General features: G+C 43.2%; 1 protein-coding gene across 1 annotated transcript; it reads right to left on the bottom strand.

Annotated features, from left to right (window-relative positions):
* Positions 1–85: 85 nt before the first annotated feature.
* mmp28 (matrix metallopeptidase 28) lies at positions 86–18,186 on the bottom strand. The gene is made up of 8 exons (XM_030067154.1): positions 17,907–18,186; positions 16,190–16,266; positions 15,041–15,240; positions 8,944–9,165; positions 8,612–8,857; positions 2,991–3,140; positions 2,539–2,706; positions 86–1,753 (listed from the first exon to the last, which is right to left on the bottom strand). Exons 1-8 carry the CDS (start codon positions 18,030–18,032, stop codon positions 1,359–1,361), a joined length of 1,584 nt encoding a protein of 527 aa, XP_029923014.1. The 5' UTR covers positions 18,033–18,186; the 3' UTR covers positions 86–1,358.
* Between the last annotated feature and the right edge of the window lie 242 nt (positions 18,187–18,428).

Raw genomic sequence — 18,428 nt, 5'->3', positions numbered from 1 at the left:
GTCCTGAAAATTGATGATGAGATATGACTAGTGGATAGCGGGCTGAACAATGATCTACAGATGCAGTGCCAGGCATGGAGGACTGCCAGTCTGCCAATCATGATGAAAAAAATCAAGACAAGGAATTCTAGTAGTCTGGTAGTCTGATGAGGTCAGATGTTTACTGAGAATGTTTCCCTGCTCACCGTTCCAGCCCAACATCTGTGTTCAAACCCTCCATCAATCCCCAACCACACAGAGATTCATTTTTGGTAAAAATATAGACACCATTCATCATCACATTTGCAACTTCTTGTCTTCTGCCACTGTTCCTAACAGTTATGTCACCTGGTACGTGAGCAATAACATCCACCATTTATCTGCATCAGGTTACCTGGTTTTACTCCATGTCAGTTTAAAAAATGTCCTCACGTTATGACTTTCAGGTTAAGTAATACCAGACTGGTAACGTACAGGCACTGACTCGACAGCAATACACAGACAGGTCTCGTTATTTGTCAGACCCACAGAGCTTCCTGTTCATGTGGCCAGTGTGAACTGCAAGTGTGGATCTTGACACAAGATACCTAATGAGGTCATTTCAGGGCGTCCTGGTGGTAGGATAGGGTGCATTCCATATACCTGCAATATTCTGCATTCAAATTTGACCTTGGATTTTTGTAGAGCAATCTGTAATGCCTCTATAGTGTCTACATAAGGGCTAACACCCCCACTAGCACCCCACAAAAAAGGATAGTTTCAGGAGTAACAAGTCTATTCTGTAATGGAGTAATTTCACCAGACGGAGGCAGCAGCGGTTCGAAGATGCAAATGTTTCTTGCATACAGAACAGAACACAAAAGTGCAATCCAATGTTGGCAATAGTTATTTGTACAAAATCCCAAATATGTTACATTATCACTGCTTAAGGAGATTTAGAACAACATATCCTTTGGTTTGTCCATTGGCTTGCAAACGAGAGGAGAGAAGAACATCGAAGAGCATGATTCCAAATGGGGTGCGAAATTTTCCACACAGGAACAAAAACAGCTCTTGGTTTGTTGATTGAAAAGAGCATGCAGTCCATTCATGATATTAACTAATAAAGCCTAAACTGTATATTTGTAAATAGGAATATTCATTGCATTGTAGTATAAATAGTGGTCAGGAGCCAAGTGGGTCTTGTTTTTGCTTAGTCCAGGTGTAGTGGTATGGTTTACCTAGCCAGGCTCCCTCTGCAGCACATCAGCTCACCTTGGGTCTTGGATGGAAAAAGTTGAACAGTCTCTGTGTTTGCAGTATAAAGCATATCAACGTCAAGGTTCAGTTTCTCAATGTTTTAATTGCACTATTCTGAAGCTTATAGCTCCCTCTGCTGGTCAAAGGATGTTGTTGTTCAGTAGAGTGTTGCTGCAACCAGTCCAGCTGAGCTCCTGCACCCACGTGCCCTCCCTGGTGACTCGCACCTTGACAGGGTCAAACCTCCAGAACTGATGCTGTCTGAAGAGGTAGAGGCGCCCGTCAGGACGGGTCAGCACCCCATTTGTCCCTTGTGGCACTCCGGTCCAGTCAGACAGCCTGCGGGGGTAGTAGGGCTCAGAGCGCAGCGTTTTCAGGTTGAGAACGAAGTAGCGGGAGCCCTTGAAGAGGACCAAGTGGCCCAGAGGGGCATAGTAGAAGGCACAGTCAGGGTGGCGGGGCAGCCCCAGATCACTGCTCTTCCTGGGGAAGCCTGGGTCCAGCTTGCTGCCTGTGTAACGCCACATCCGCTTCCCTGGGCACCACAAATAGAATCAACAAAATGCCAATATTGAATAGTGTGACAGCTTGTATTAGCATACAATAAAACACCCATTCAGAACTAATTTCCAACGCAACCTCACATTACTCAGGGTAGACCAATTAGCTGATGATGTACTTCTATGTGCTGATATGGCTCGATATCAGTGTTTGATTTGGTTTCATATTTATACTTACATGTTTGCTAGATGCTACCTGGCTTGTCATCAGTTTCATTGGTTACTTGGTCAGTTAGTTTACCATGCAAACTATGGTGAAAACATAAAAACATGGGGGGACGAAAATGGGGCAGTAAAATATGCATTTTTAACAGTGAGGGGTACATGTCCCATATCAAACCTGTGGATGGCTCTGTTATGGGACAGCATGTCAAACCACTAGGCCACCATGCTACTTATTAGATTATAACTTACTGCACAAGTATCAGTAGTGTCTTTTACAGTTCACAAACATAAAGAACAGGAAATGTGGTGATGATTTAAGGGCCACACCAGAGCAGAGCCTCTGTTGAAGATGTTTTTGGCCCTGAGCAGACCCTTTAACAGCTGGCCTTTAGCACTTAGGCATTAACTAAAGCTGTTTGTTTGCACTGGGAGATAGGTGAGGCTATATAGTGCCTTTAAATAGCACTTCCCCCCTCTAAAAGACACTTTATATACATTTTTGACCTTTTGCAGATAGGTGAGGCTGAGATATGTCTTCTATAAAAAAAGGTTGTGACACATTTAGGAGATTGGTGACCCACAGCAGCTCCAGTACCTTTGAAGAAGTACCACTTGGAGTCCAGTGGGGAGAAGGCAGCGGCCTCGATGGCCAGAGGGAGTTGTGGCCAGCGCTGACGGAGGGGCAGGGCAGCGCTCACAGTTCCCTCAGCTGATACTGTCCAATACACACTGCCCCGAAACACCAGCACTGTCTCATTCTGGTCTGAACACACACACACAAAAATACAACCACATGAAAATTTGTGCTTTCTTTCCTATTTTTACAATGCAAATTTTACATTACAGGGTAAAGGTTAGGAAAATATTTAATATGGTTGTATCCAGTGGTTTCAAAGTGATGTGCTTTAGATGACTACAATAATCCTGCGGTCCCACCACTGTTGCTGCAGGGTTTTGTTTTTCAGTTCTCTGAAGCAACCATAGAGGATGTGGCTGACTGCTGTTATTTTGCTGGGATATTTCATACATATTTTAGTTGGACCTCACCCATAGTGATGGCATCAAAGACACCCTGGCAGTAGAGCGGCTGGGCTGTGCCTTGATGCCCACTGGGAGCATCTGCCAGCTCCCACTCCTGCAGAGCGGCGTGGAAAACCTGGCCTGGCAGCCTCACAGGGCGACCACCCAACGGCTTCCCTGTACACAAACACCAACAAACTGTTTCTCACAAGCATCCGGGGCTATGGCAGAAGAAAACACTGTGACCTTTAATTGCCTTGAAATCACATTTTTGTTTGACAGAGATTTGCAATGACAGAAAAATTGTGAGGTTTGAGGCCAGACTGGGCGTTACTGCAGCAATTCAATTCAACTCAATTTTATTAGTATAGCAACAAATCATAACAGAAGTTGTCTCGAGGCATCTTACACCCAACAGATTCTGGCTCATCCCATGAACGAAAATCTTCCCCATGAGCGAGCACTTGGTGACAGTGGAGAGAATGAAGCAAAAATCCTCAAGCAGGACCTGGTTCTGGGCCCTCCACCCCATGCAGAAGGGTAAAGAAGAGAGGCAATGACTTGTGAATGGCACCGACCGATCTAATTTGTCATCCATGCCAAAGTCAGCTACAGTATTTTCTAAATTGGACATCATGGGAACAAATGACCCTCCAAACTGGAAAGACAAACAGAGGTTTCTCGTCAAACAGGACTTGGGTAATGTTAACATTCAAATTGTCCATCCCAGGATGTGGCTGGTTTGATGTACACTGACAGCGGAGATGGTACTGCAACGGGAAATAAACAGAGACAGTGTACACTGGTCTTCACAAACAAACATATTCATTTTTAGCTCTAAAACAAGCTTGCGTGTATTTATTTGTGTTTATATAGCTTCGTCGTGCACATTTCTTGCTCATGAGATCCAAGGAATAGAGAGCGTTCGATGCAGAAAAAGCAGAAAAAAATTGCAAATAATTTGTCTTCTGGTGGTGCTTGAGACGTCATCACGCCCATTTTGCTTGCAAGGAGCTGAACAAACATTTGTCTAAGAGGTGGATAAAATCAGCACACCCAAGAAGAGGAGGAAGATTGCAGGAAAAATAGATGTATACACCGCAGCTGATAACACGTGGACCCATACACTATTTAGACGCTTGTACACGTGTGTGTGTGTGTGTGTGTGTACATGTGTGCAGGGTTTGTATATGATGTTTGATTTCACCCAAGCACACCAGCTCCCTGTATGCTCAGTTTACATCCATATGCAGTACAATTTACGCCTGTCATACAGTGTGTCTGTGTGCATTTATCGGGCTAGTGAACTACAGCAGAGCCTGGTAAAGTATCGCAGTACACCGGGAAAAGACGTGGCAAAAATGCTGACTTCAAGATAAGAAATTGAGACCCCAATGAGTCTTCAGTTTTCTCAATAAGTAATATAATATATTATATCTGCAGCATAATGGTTTGATTTATGATTTATTCTCACTGGTATAATTGGATCCAAGAGACGTTGTAGGTTTGAGTCAAGCTTAAGACTTTTGTTTCATGTCATCCCCAGTACATGCCATACGATATCTGAAGAAGCAGAGCTGCCACAAAATAATATTTCAAACTCTGTGCTGTTGCATGTGAGCTATTGTTTCTTTCTTTTCACAGTGCAATCAGAGGAGGTCATGTCCACTGGGGCTCTTGAGACTGAGATATTCAGGCTGGTCAGACATCTGCTTCTCATCACATCCCGATGCCAGCATGAGGGAGGGTTCACACACACACACACACACACACACACATATATATATATATATATATACACACATGCAGATACACATTTTTTCCTTTGAGGCTAAAAGGGGACTGGTTGCTGCAACTCAGTGCTCGACTATGATGAGGTTATTTATAAACATGCATGCATCTTTGCGATGCCTGCATGCGCTGGGTACTGTCCACCATGGAGCACTGAGGTTTATTATTATTTATCCTGAGTTCATGGACTGCATAAACTGTGCATTATCTAACTGCTATCTGTAGAAATTTACAAAAATTCAATAGTGCAATATCCCAGTGTATATATGGTTTGCATAGGTATACTTTTTTTATATATATATATATATATATATTTTTTTTTTTACACTCTTTAGATTTGGAGGCAGGTACATCTGGCTGCAGATGTTTTGACTGAATCACACTGCCTCTCTTTGATTCATGATGTCAGTGTTCTGTGATGACGGCTGATGAATACTTTTGATATTTTGTGACTGTAATTTATTTCCTACTTTGATTGTAACTTGTCATATGTTCTTGTATGTCTGTGACACTGTTATCTGAGCTGCTGCCTGTCTTGGCAAAGACGCTCTTGTAAAAGAAATTTTTTTCAACAAGCCTTTCCTGGTTAAATAAAGGTTAATTAAATATATAAAAATAAATTGCCAGATGGTTATATCTTTGACCAGGTGCAACATTTTCATAGCACAACTCCTGGGAGCTTGTCTGTGTCTATCTGTGGTGCTGTTTACTGACGTTTCCTGGCATTACTGCCACTGGGTGAAAATCAGGTTGGTAAACACACAAGACAAAGACGTGCTGCACCTCACCCAGTTCAACCCGCTGGATAAAGACTCCAGGAGAACATTCCTGGATAACTCATAAAAAAAAGGTTATCTGGGAGTGCTGCCATGGATTTGTCTTTATACATGGGTTCATGGGTTGGTACACAATCTTTTCCTTCCCCCGATGAAAAAACTGTTTTATGTACAGTTAGCTCATTTTCCCAAGACCATATAAACACTAACTGTTAGAACTAACTGCTGTCCAGTATCAGTGATTAATATCATCTATTGCTGAATCACAGTGGCATTAAGTGGCATGAACCTCATCAGATCTACTGCTCCTATGGGTGGCTTCATTATGGCTGAGCAGTCAAGCTTTGTTCAAACACACAAATCTTTATTTTTAAATTCTAGTGGAGATCCCAAGGTTTGGGAAATGTGTATAAAATGATCTATCTACACATTTTTCATTTGATGTAAAGGTGCTGCCATAAAATAATGGTCTCTTGAGTTTGAATATTTCACTCAATGTAAGTGTGACACAGCTTCAATGAAGTGCTACCGCCAGCAGATACAGAGAATATATGTGACTTTGTTATATGCAATATGTTTTATAGAAAAAAAAATACTCTTTTTCTAACTTTGGAGTTACTTAAGGCAAAATTTAACTAGAATTCAATCAGTTAATGTTTTCACTGAATCTAAGTGATGTCAAAATGAAAACAAGTGCCTAAAGGTGACACAGAGTGAATTACTGTAGGGAGGCTGTGACAAGAGAAAGCTGGAAAACAGCACCACGGGAAGCTCAGGTCAGCCAGTTCTCCTCCACATATCAAACAGAGGTACAGGCATCTGGGCTTGGCCTGCCTGCCAGTTTCTATTGAGCAAGATGCCAGGTTCAAAGTTGAATTATCCAAATAAATGGATGATTTTGACAGCCATGCAGACATTCCTGCATAACTGCCTGAGGAGGAGAATGGATGGCTGCGTTACCACTGGCCCTTTGCAGCTGTGCTTAACCTCCACTTTAGGGCTAAAGCCAGGAAAATACTTTACAGGTTTGTGCTGCATTGAGCAGTTTCAGAGCATCGTGCCGTGGCACAGCAGGGTCCAGCAGTGTAGAAAGCTACATTTGGTGCTACAATAAAACATCTCAAAAAGACATGCTGTTACGTAAGTTTTGCAGTAAAATCATTTTCTTAGCTGCGGTGAAAACACAGCCAGTGAGGGAACTCTCCACAGCGGCACATGTGGGAACCTGTCTTACACATGCCAGGAGGAACACACACTCACGGTAAATAGATACGACTGTGTTTGTCATACATTAAGACGCACGCAAGGCTCCAAAACCCAACCCAGGATCTGTTCTTCAGTAACACTAGTAATCCATCACCACAGAGCTGACAAAACTCCTGGGTAAACACTCTTTCATGTGTGTGCACGTGTGTGTGTGTACTTGAATGTCATTCAATAAGTGCACTGCTGAGAGGGGAGACAATGTACAATCACGTCATTGTGTGTGTGTTGTGTATGTGTGTGTATGGGGGGTTGTTTTAGGGCAGAGGTAATGTGTTATTTTTGAGTTCACTCTACCTGCTGCCCTTGGTTTTCTACCACAGAGCTACAACAGATAGATCAGACTGTTCCTGAAGTTTAGACAGGAACAAAGAAACATTTTCTGTTCTTCATATTTTGATCATCTGTGATCAATATTCATCTTTTCGAGGGCATTTACAGACACTGCTTAAAAATGAATCTTAATGTTTAAAAAACAAAACAAATGACCCTTCCATTTCCTGCAACTACACCAGTGCTCATCTCTGGCATAACACACAAAAAGGTTCACCAAACCCCTTGGACATCAAATACAAAGACTTTTCAGTGACATTCCAGATCTTGCTCAAAGAAATTCAGTGATTACAAATTGTCATGCTGTGGGATAAGACATGGCATTGCTCCAAATAAGTTACAACAAAGCCCTCTTTTTTTATCTTCATCTTGTCATGACAAGAAGTCCTGACATAATTGTTCATCTGAATTGTTCCCTCCTGTTGTATCAACACAAATATCCATGACAGTGTTTTCTTCAGGATGTCAGGTGTTGATCCTGGAGTGGACAGAAGTCCACAGAGCTGAGGCAGATTAAAAGGTAACTAAACCCTAAGTCCAAATCGCCGTGAAGTCTGAGCTCTAAGAGTGAAGAGTAGGGTTCTTGGTGATGTCGCCACCTCTAGAGTACAACAGGTGGTGCTGTATTTTAATTAAAGAAAAAAATGAATGCCATCCTCCTTTGTCTCTCTGCTGTCTCTCCTGTCTCTCTACACTGTGAACTACCAAATGCTAAAATACAACAACACAACACATGCTTCCAAGTCAATCCATTCTTTTTCAAAATACTTGTAAGCCTTTTGTTCTCAAACCTAAAGACCTTCAAGGACTCCCAAAGCCACTGGGAAACCTGAGCTAAGTGATGATCTTAAAATGCCGCCTGTTTGAATTCACGTTCTGTTCCCTCTTGAGCGGCAGCTGTGAGCCTCCAGGCTCCCTAACCAGCCTGTTCACAGCTCAGTGCCATGAATCCCAATTTACTGGGTGATACAGGAGGAATTTAGACAGTCATGCAATACTCTCCTTTTCTATTCCCTGAAAGTCTGACTTCATACTGAAGTAGAACGTATTAAATAAATTATGTATTCCAATAATCCTTCAGCTGTTTAGAAACACAACTTCAATTTCACCATGAACAACTAAGTCAAGAATTTCTCTAACCTGAAGCGAAACAGAGTGAGACATTTGTCACCTGTTCATTACCCTCACACGTACTTTTAACTTGACGTAAAAGTGGTGGAAAAAAAGAAATATTTCTGAATGGTGAAGGTGCTCAAATTGACATGTGTGACCTTGGTGCTGCATGTGCCCTCACTGGCCAAAGATTACATCCCAACACATTATCCTATTTACATCGATCCCTTTAGATTGCATCTTTCATTCTTCCTCTTTGATTAATAAAGAAAAACTGGATAAGTTGACCCATCAGTATTTTTCCACTTACTAAAGATTATTCAATTAAATCCCTTTACCAGTGCCCAAACTGTGGATGCAGTGTTCCCTCACCGTACAGCTGCTGCACTGCGATGATGTCATCCCAGCTCAGCACCAGGCTGCGGCCCAGCTTCCTGTAGTAGGGTGACATCAGGGCATGACGGACGGGAGAGTGCTCCAGTCCCAGGGTGTGTCCGATCTCGTGGGCCGTCACCATGAACAGGTTGTGTCCCTTGTGTCCGTTGAGCGTCCACCTCTCGGCCATGTCGAAGTGGGCCTCGCCGCGGCAGGGCAGGAAGGCGTGAGCCAGAGTTCCTCCTGCAGGTCAGGAGAGGGGCAGTAGTAACCACAATAATTTTCACTGTGATTACTGTGCAGAACTATGCTTAACGATCTGTTTATACCGGGTCCATCGAAGGCGTTGCTGGATCCATCGTTGTGGTCTCCCTCGTAAAAGGCCAGCCGGATGTCCGCGGGACCTTCAGGGGCCTCCTGGAAGACCAGACCGGACACATTGCTCCACAGCTGGAAGGCGGCGCGCACCGCCAGCCGCACAGGACCCGGTGACAGGTGGCGAGGCCAGTTCACTATCTGGTAGGTCAGATGACGCTTGTACCACTTCTCACCTGGAACACACCCAGAGAGAGAGAGAGAGAGAGGGAGAGAGAGAGAAGAGGCAGGAGTTGGGAGGTATTTCTCATTTATTTCTGCGTACTGGGGTCTAAACAGCCTTGGATTTGCATAAATTGGGTTTGACTGGAGAGCTGAGACTCTTGTGGATTCAATAAGCCACCTCTGATTCATGTGTGATGATGTTGGCAGCCATAGTAGCCATTTCAATTTAGTGAGAGCATTTTTTGAAACTTGACATCACTTTATAAAATAACCTATTGTGACCTCTAGGATAATCACAGCCTCATGAAACTTTACAACCACAAAAAACTGTCTGTGCTAAAAATGTGCTAATTCCAAATTTTTTGTCAGTTGAGTGCCAAGTGTCCTCCATTCAATAGGCCCTCAGCAATTCCAAATAGTGCTCTTTAAATATTCACTCTTATCCAGACACACTTATAATAAGTGCAATAATAGAAAAATAAAAAATAAAACTACAAGATGAACAAACCAGCCAAAAGTGAAGAGTGGAAACATCAGAGCCAAAGTGCCTTGGAAATGTTTCTGTGTACAGAAATGTGAAAAAATCATGTGTGGGTGCTGTGCTGATGTTTGTCTCTTCATATAAAAGGAGCAGACACTGTATCCTTCAACAAAATGTAATCACTGAACAAATGAGCAATGAAAATGAAAAGAGAACGAAGCATTACCTCCAGCCACCTAAACTCTAGTCTGCAGTTTGGTTTTGTTAGGGGTGATAAAAAAAAAGAGGGGGGGCTTAGGCTATGTGTTAAAATCTGGTTCATGATTGTGTTGACTGTGACCCCACCAACTCTCTTTCTTTTTTCTAAGTTTTCATTTTAAGCTGGGAAGACCCACCACTGTCCATTCATAATTTTCATTTTCAGGGCTGTTATTTTAACAGGTCAAAAGTACGTTACGTCTCTGTTGTTGCAAATTTCTGACAAATCCCTTCCAAAACCATTTTTACACTGAGAGTTTTATGTAATATGTTTTTCGCCCAACTAATCTCTGTTTTTGCTGTTCTTATGTGATCCGTCTTCAATTCAAGCTTTGTACTTCTATTGCTCTCCTCACAGACATTTCTTCCTTGTTGCAGCATCATTTGTAGGACCCTTGCAACATTGTTTTGAAAGCAGCCATGTAAACAAAGGATTTTAGTATTACCCACTATAGTGGCTATGTGCTCACATCTTGCATATTCTTTGTTGTATATAGAGATGCCAAAAATCTCATGTTAAATAGAGATGTTTTGATGCTTTGAACCACAGGGCCTCTCCCCAACCAACAGCCATATCCAAAATGATAGGATGTTAACCATGTTAGCTCACAGCTGGGTAAACTAACAAGCACTGTGACTACATGCTTCAGTAAACAGTTTACTTCCACACGTGTCTGTGGTTTCTCAGCTTAGGCGTAATTACATATGTCGCAAACATCAGAATCGCACATTTGTTCAGGGATAGAGAGAAGAGGGTCTGAAATTCACCGCTTCTTTAATTTACAAGACTGTAATCTCTTCATGTATACGGAGGATTACACAGTGTAGCAATCTGAGGCCTAAAGCCAACACAACCACACACACACACACACTCAGCCATGCAGCACAGATCCACAACAACCAGACAGAAAGGCTGCCTCGCAGGAAACAATCATTAGATAATGAGCTGGTTGGAGGAGCCAGCTGGAGAGGCCGGCTCGGCTCTCCGGCTCTCCCGGTCCAAAGGCAGAGGAGTGGACGAGAAGGACGGAGGAGCTGGTGGACATTTTGAAGAATCAGAGCACAATCAATCACAGCACCATCAATGCTAAAAAAATTCTCCATAGTATCCAACACCAGAAGTCCAGATCTGGATGACCACCAAAATCACATCAATTGCCATGAAGATCCCGCTATAAATTTTGGGATATCAAACAAACCTGAAAAACAAACTGGCTGATATGGATAAAAATATAAATTCCTTGGCAGTAGTAAGAACCAAAAAACAAAACTGGAAGCACTGACTGTATTTTCAAAGCAGTTGTGCTTCATTATGATGGTGAATGTTGGGAGAGACTGTGTAAAACGATGTTGGAAGAAGCTTGCATCGCCACAACAATACTCTTGATTTATCTGGTGGTGTTTTTGCTCTTGAGGCTTAACTAGAAAATGCAACGATAAATCATACACACTTAAGTTGTCCAAATATTTAAATACATGATTGATACATGTTTGCCCTGCGGTGGAGGGCAAATGTGACTGGGAGGTTTCACACTGGTTCTCATTTGTATAGCCTTATACAGAGGCAGGCGACCTGTGAATGTATATGTTTTTTTCCTTCCATTTTGAATTATTTTTATGTCACCTCTACTTTGTTGGGTGATTTAAAGGAGAGAGTCACATGACAGATGGAGGAGATTGTGGTTTTATGGTCAATGCGAGGTATGCATTACATTACATACTATGAATTACCTAGAGACCTCACATTTGCCTCTGCAATAGCACCCTGGAGAGAGAGCAAAAATGTCTGGATATCTGGAACCATTAAGGCACGGGCTTGACAGTGATATCAGTGTGTGTGTGTGTGTGTGTGTTTGTGTGTGTGTGCCTGTGTGTAGTGTTTGCACAGTTACACCGAGCACAACATAAAACAGAATCTGTGTTTCAGTTCGCTCTCATATTACGGTTTCCACAGTTGGCTTTATCATGCATTTGTTTCAGTCACACGCTGCTCTGTACTGAACAGCCACTGCACTGCGCTGATGCACACACAGTGACTCAAATACACAAATACAAATTGGGAGCGAATGCAGCCTTGAAGAAACTCCCCTGATTCATTGGACTTCTGATTTTAACGGATGGAGATGGAGGTCCAGTTGACCTGATTCAATTTCCTTGAGATGCCTATGACCTGGACGAATGAGAATATGCACAGACATATTTCTTAATTGCTTTTTCCCATTTCCATAACAATCGGGGACCTTCTGCCAGGCCGTTGAAACTGGTAGTACTCAACATGATGCGATATGGTCTAAATATGACAAAACACTGACCCAACACCTGAAAGCTCTTCCTGGCTTTCCCAGCCCAGCCTCACGTTTTAACTGCAGACGTCTGGGTGCCCGGCTGAAAGCGGCTTGTTGCCACATGATTTGCCTTCTCACTGCAGGCGCCTTCTCTCCATCCCAGACCTCCGCAGAGTAAGAGGTCCCGCAGGACACCACAGAGGCCAGGAAGTCAGATACCGAAGACATTCCACGACTTCCCTTATGGAAGCAATTAGTATTATACTCTCTATAGCAGCAGTTTGTTGGGGGGGGGGGCGAATCACAGGCATTCGGAAGTGACCAAGATCATCTGATAAATGCAGTTATTGTTTGCGGAGGGAAAACTGGAGATGAAGAGGGATTTTGTCTGTCACTGGGTGTCAAGGAGCCTGCTGAATTGCTGTAAACGAAATTTCGATTACAGTGACTTTGTGTTTATGCGTGTGTCTGTTTGTGTGTGTGTGTGTGTGTGTGTGTGTGTGTGTGTGTGTGTGTGTGTATGCATGTGCTATCAGCAAAATGTGAGGGGACAATTCACGGAGGGGAAAAGAAGAAGATAAAGAAAGAGAAAGAGAAGGAAAGAAAGTAGGAAGTGGAGCAAATCTACAAATTCTAGAAGTACATACATCCTATCACAACACAAAGCATGCCGGATTGGGATTTAACTGGTTAACAGTGCTCAGGGCAGGGTGTGAGTAAAGCTACACACCTCTGGAAAACACACACGCGGTTATCTCGTACAAGGGTGATGGAATGTCAGCTCCGCAAATATCGGCGGGAGCGACCATCAGATTCCTCCAGCTGGTGCTAACCGGGCCTCTGTGCACAAGTCAAGGTCTGTTATGGATGCCCAGGAGGCTCAGCAGCCGGGACGTTCACACAAAACAAAACCACAGCTGAGGGTGAAGACGCAGAGAGCCTGTCCGTCATAGCCTACAGGCTGGGTTTGTCATGCCGCTAAACCAGCTGTCTAGTTACAAACAGCACAAGTACAAAAAGAGTTACCTACAAATAGAGTTACATTAGGCTTTTTCAAATCAGACAGGCCTACAGGGCAGAAACTCGTCTCCTGTTTCTGTGGTATGAAGTAACTTGATGTGTCAGTACAAGAGCTGGCAAGACCATGTTTACACAGCCTGACCCCTCACAACACTGCCATTCACAGTCAAATTACAGCATTGTTATGTTTCATCAATGGATATATAAAATGAGACTTGAATGATGCTTTGCCCGAAGGGGTAACACTACTACTGCTACTGAGGCTGCATAACACTACTGCTGCTTGTCACACACATCACAGCTGGAATAAGGGTGACAGAAAGTTTGGCCTCCTGTAAGTTTTCACAGAAACAGTCACTCAGTCAGCCAGTTGGCCAAAAAACCAGTAATTGAGCCAGAGAGTCAGATAGGGACGTGTTTACCCAGGTAGCAGATGGAACATATCAGGCACAGACACGAAGAGGCAGCGGCAAACATCGGACAGCGCCGCATTCTCAAAACATTAGCCAACCTCGTCAGTGACAGGGAGGAATGCAGAGCTTTCACAGTCGAGGCTGGAGGCAGGCGTAAAGAGAAAGGAGGGAGGGAGGGAGAGGGAGCAGAAAACACTGGCTCCTCTCCTGACTCTGTCACTGGACAGCTTGCTACTGTTCATTCACAAAAGAGAGGTGAGGAATGAGAGCGCCACAGAGAAAGGAAGACATCTAAACAGAGAGCTCATAAAAGGCACTGACGCATACTGTTCACACAGACTGAAGAAAACAAACCCCAAACTCTGACCCTGCCCAGGTAATGTGGGCTTCCTAGGCCGACATGTCCGCCCCAGTGACGTTATTAGTGGGTCATCTTGATAGTTGAGCCGCCTCGGGGTAGAAAAGAAGATGTGGCCTCAATCAAGTTGTCACACACAGATTCATAAAATTAAGGGCACAATTACACCTCATAGTTTTTCCTCAAAGGTTTTTCTAAAATACTCCTAATCACTTCAAGTAATCTGCAAAAAATTTTGAAGCGTTTAGCCACTCTTAACCACCCTCAATCTTGCAGTCTTGAGCCAATTTAAAGCTGCAGCGACCTTCTAATGAAGGAGTGCTTTTAGTGCTCTGTTTATAGCAGAAAATTGGGACAGTGATTATCTGATTAACTGTGATTAACTGAGTCCCCATAATTTTCTAAAAGATTTTAAGGGATTTACACAAAGTTACGGCATTAGTCAAAATTACAAGCCTCTGCATTTGTGGGGGAAAATAAAACTTGGAATCATAAATTCCCAGAGGAATTGGTTTGGATACAATGAGCCCAAACAGGAGTTGAATGGAAGTTCCTGAATTCCAGAAAATAAAAAGCGTGGACCTCTACATTTGCTTCCAAGTGGTGGGATCATCTGGGCCAGCGCGTGCAACATCAGACACACCACCTGCCTTAATTACAACCCTCAGTGCCATTAGTGCTTCACTTTACAACAGTTGGACACTCCCAGCTACCTGTTGGGACTTTAAGACCTCTTCATTACAGAAGGCAGAAAACGTCAGTATACATGGTCACAAATGATATTGCAAATTTCTCACAGTAGTATGAGAATTATGTGCACATAAGCATGTATGTTCTCACACACAGAGGTGCATGAAGACTCACACAATGACAAAAAAAAAAAAACATCCATGCAGCCCTGCTCAACAATACACAAATACACAACTATGCAGAACCATATCAGAAGTTTAATTCCCTGCCTCGTGAAAGCATTTTTTGCAGAGCCATGCCTTGAAACTCACAGTGGCCCCATATGAGCTCTCCTTGCACCCAAACACAGCTTCATGAATACACACAGGTACACAAATTTACCTTGTGAAGCAGAACGCTTCTTGCGGCGCCGTGGCTGCCCGCCATGGTCCCTCCCTGCAGTGAAGATGGCGTTCACCCTCTGAGCCCAGAGCTGCTGGCTGCCCTCATCTGACACCCCACACCGCGGCTCGGCCATCTGCCTGAGGGTGGCTCGATCAAGCTCCCCCGTGATGGGCAGGCGCGACAGCCACTGGAACTCCCTGCAGAGATGGGAGACATCTGCATGACACTCATCATGAACAACCATTGGTCTTTGCTGCATTCGTCTGCAACACTAACTGAATGCAACCATATAAAGCTCAAGCAACAGGAACTGAATAGCAACTGGATCCTGGAACAAACAATGTATGGCTTACTAAAACAAAATAAAACAAAACCAGACCCCTGAAGTAACAAGAAATAGCAACAATGCTGGTGTTGCTTCAGTATGGCTAATAGTTTGAGGGGCACAATGCAAAGGAGAAAGACAAAATACATTGATCATGTGGCGACTGAATTCAGATATACTAGAATTTAGGTATTCAGACAACTGTTGAGACACAGTGTACATGACAGCAGTCTGAAATGAAATTAGCATATTGATACTAGTTACAAATTTTTCAGCTGCATACAGTTAACTAACTAAGACTGAGTAGAAGCTTTCATTGACAGCAAAAGTCCTCAAGTCATTCCTGTTTGTAGTACAGTGTGTATATAGGCTAGAGGGCGAGGTTCTTGGAATTCCTGGACGGTTCAGAGAGGGTTCAGGAGGAAAGGTTTCCAAGTGCTGAGGTGAGGGTGTGTTTTACTGCCCTGTGCTGACTTTCAGCCCCAAGGCCTGTCCCACACGGAGCTTACCTTCCCCCTGACCACAGACTGTGATCAGCACAAGATACTGACTCTGCAGTTTGACTCAAAGAATACTGGACATTTTTCCAACAGCATGACTAACCTCGATCTTTTATTCTAACCTACTGTTTTTACAGGTCAGTGTCATTTCTGCAAAGATTTTGTCAAAACCGCCTTACATTAATGCCTTATTACATCTCAGACTCTCACAGCTTAGGTCAGTCAGTGGCACTCAGTCACACCATCAGGATCAGTGGGTTTAGGGCTGGAAGAGGAGCCATGATGAGCAATTCCAGTCCTTCCAGGATGAATGACACCCACCTGATGGCTGACTGCATTTCGGCCTGGTTGTGGATGTGATTGTCCTGATGCAGGTAGCCATACTTTTCCAGAAAAACCTGCCAGAGACATTTTAGATGAGAATGAGAAATAAAAAAATATACACCTAAAGGACAAGGCCATTATTTCCCGGGGCCAGGACACATTTAACTTTTTGACCGTTAAACATAATTGCCTCTCAGTTGGAAATGCCACATACTCTAAAATTCTGCAAGGTGATATTTGGAGCCGCTGACTGAATCCTAATGGAGGATCATATCACATAAACATGATACTTTTCATAGACTGGAAGCCAGGCATGCATGCCTTACTATGGGCTGGGGAGAGGGGGCACTATAAAGGTATTTTCCATCTCATTGTCATTGCAAGTCAGGTAGTGACATGTACTGTATGCCTGCTGGTTGCCAGGGAAGATGTATGGGATGCTGGACCACCCAAACGAGAGAGAAACCCTTGGGGCTACCACAGAAACTTTTACAGGTATTATTTTGTAAGAATGTGTGCATGGCATGAACAGTTTGAAGTTTTAATGCCCATAAAATACTGTAAAAGTATTTTGTTTTGAGATCATCTGCTCAGCTCACAGCTTAATTTTATGATCTCTCAGTCACACCTTCATGTGTTCATGTGGCTTCGTGTTCAGGCAGCGGCTGTGGCTACAGATGTGGTAATCATAAGACGGAAATTAAAATGCTGAGAGATGACAGATGTGTTTCATCAAATAGGAATGTGCTACGAAAAAAAAATCTATTTGTAATGTTATAGACATACAGAGGGGGAAAAGTACAGTGAATAAAGCAGTTTCCATGTTGATTCCATGTGAGAGCATAAATAATGTTGTGGAAATCTATGTGTAATAACAGCTTTGATCAAGAAACTGCCACCGTCTAATTAAACCACTGTAGTCCCAACCACAGTGAGGCAATTAAACTATGACATCCCAAACAAGCCCATAACTCTGAGACACCCCGACACATACAGCAAACACAGCCTGTTTATTTTTAGGTTGCTTCTCATTAGTTCTGTTCTCTGTTAAATCCATAGAAGTTTAATGAATATCAGAAATAACTGATGTAATCTGATAACTTAAGACTTGTTAGTCTCAGTTATGTCAAGTGGACATGTGTCTGTTGCCATGCTAATACGCCTATAAACAGCACCTCATTTGTTTAAAAAAAAAAAAAAAAGAAAAGAAAGAAAAAGAAAAAAGTATGCATTCATCAACACACAACCTAAAAAGGCACTTCTTTGTATGCCAATTAAAGGCTACATCTCCAGTGTTTTAGTGATTACACTCCTAATGAAAAAAACTGAAACAAAAACAAAAAACAAAACAAAACAAAAAAGCACTTGTGATCCTGTAATATTCCCAAGGGAAGGTGCGACTGCGGTGACAGTGAGATTATGGTGACTCGTCGTCGTCGTCTTTTAATACATGTGATCCTTCATTTTGGAAGGACCTGTCTGAAACCACGTCTTTATCTAAATTACTATAAATTTATTATCACTGTGGCACACTCTTAGTGATTTGAAAATGTTTGCTTTTGTTTGGGCACTGCAGATTTATTTTCACAATCACAGAACTGGGAAACTATAACTCTACTTCAAGAAAGATTAGGCTGTATCATAAATCAACAGTAGTAAATCGGGTCTAATAGCGGAATATATATATATATTTTTTTAAGTTTGACAGGAGTACCTCGGGGTCGGAGGGTACCGGTGAACATCCCGCGGACTGGGCGGAGATCAGAGCGGTCACGGTGAGGATCCAGGCCGCCCGGACGTCCCGTCCGAGCTCACACCGGTCCGGAGGTCGACAGCTCATTGTATGATGAGCAGAAAAACATCACACATCACTAACCCTGCCAGCAGCAGCATCATGCATTTCTAGATGTTGGATGTTAGCTGCTTTACCGTCACAAGCAAAAGCACATAAGCCAGCGCTCACCCAACATCTCCATCTCACAGCAGATTTAACAACACACTGTGCTGCAAGGGCTGGTCCAGCACCGCCCAGCTCTGCCGGCCTGCAGGCAGCTGAGGGCAAAATACCATCCGAGCATGTCACATTTCCCCTCCTCTACATACACGCCCTTAATTTAGTGGCCTGCAGCTCTAACACCAGTGTAGGTCGCAGTGGATGGTGGATAATTGCATTCAGAGTTCTTTCCAAAGTTGTATAAGGAGGGAAAAACCAACACAGAGCACAGACAAAAGATCA

The sequence above is a fragment of the Myripristis murdjan genome, chromosome 13, assembly GCF_902150065.1.
Source record: "Myripristis murdjan chromosome 13, fMyrMur1.1, whole genome shotgun sequence".
Taxonomy (NCBI): Eukaryota; Metazoa; Chordata; class Actinopteri; order Holocentriformes; family Holocentridae; genus Myripristis; species Myripristis murdjan.
Note: the sequence above shows the minus strand (reverse complement) of the source record. Positions and strands in the feature narration are given on the sequence as shown.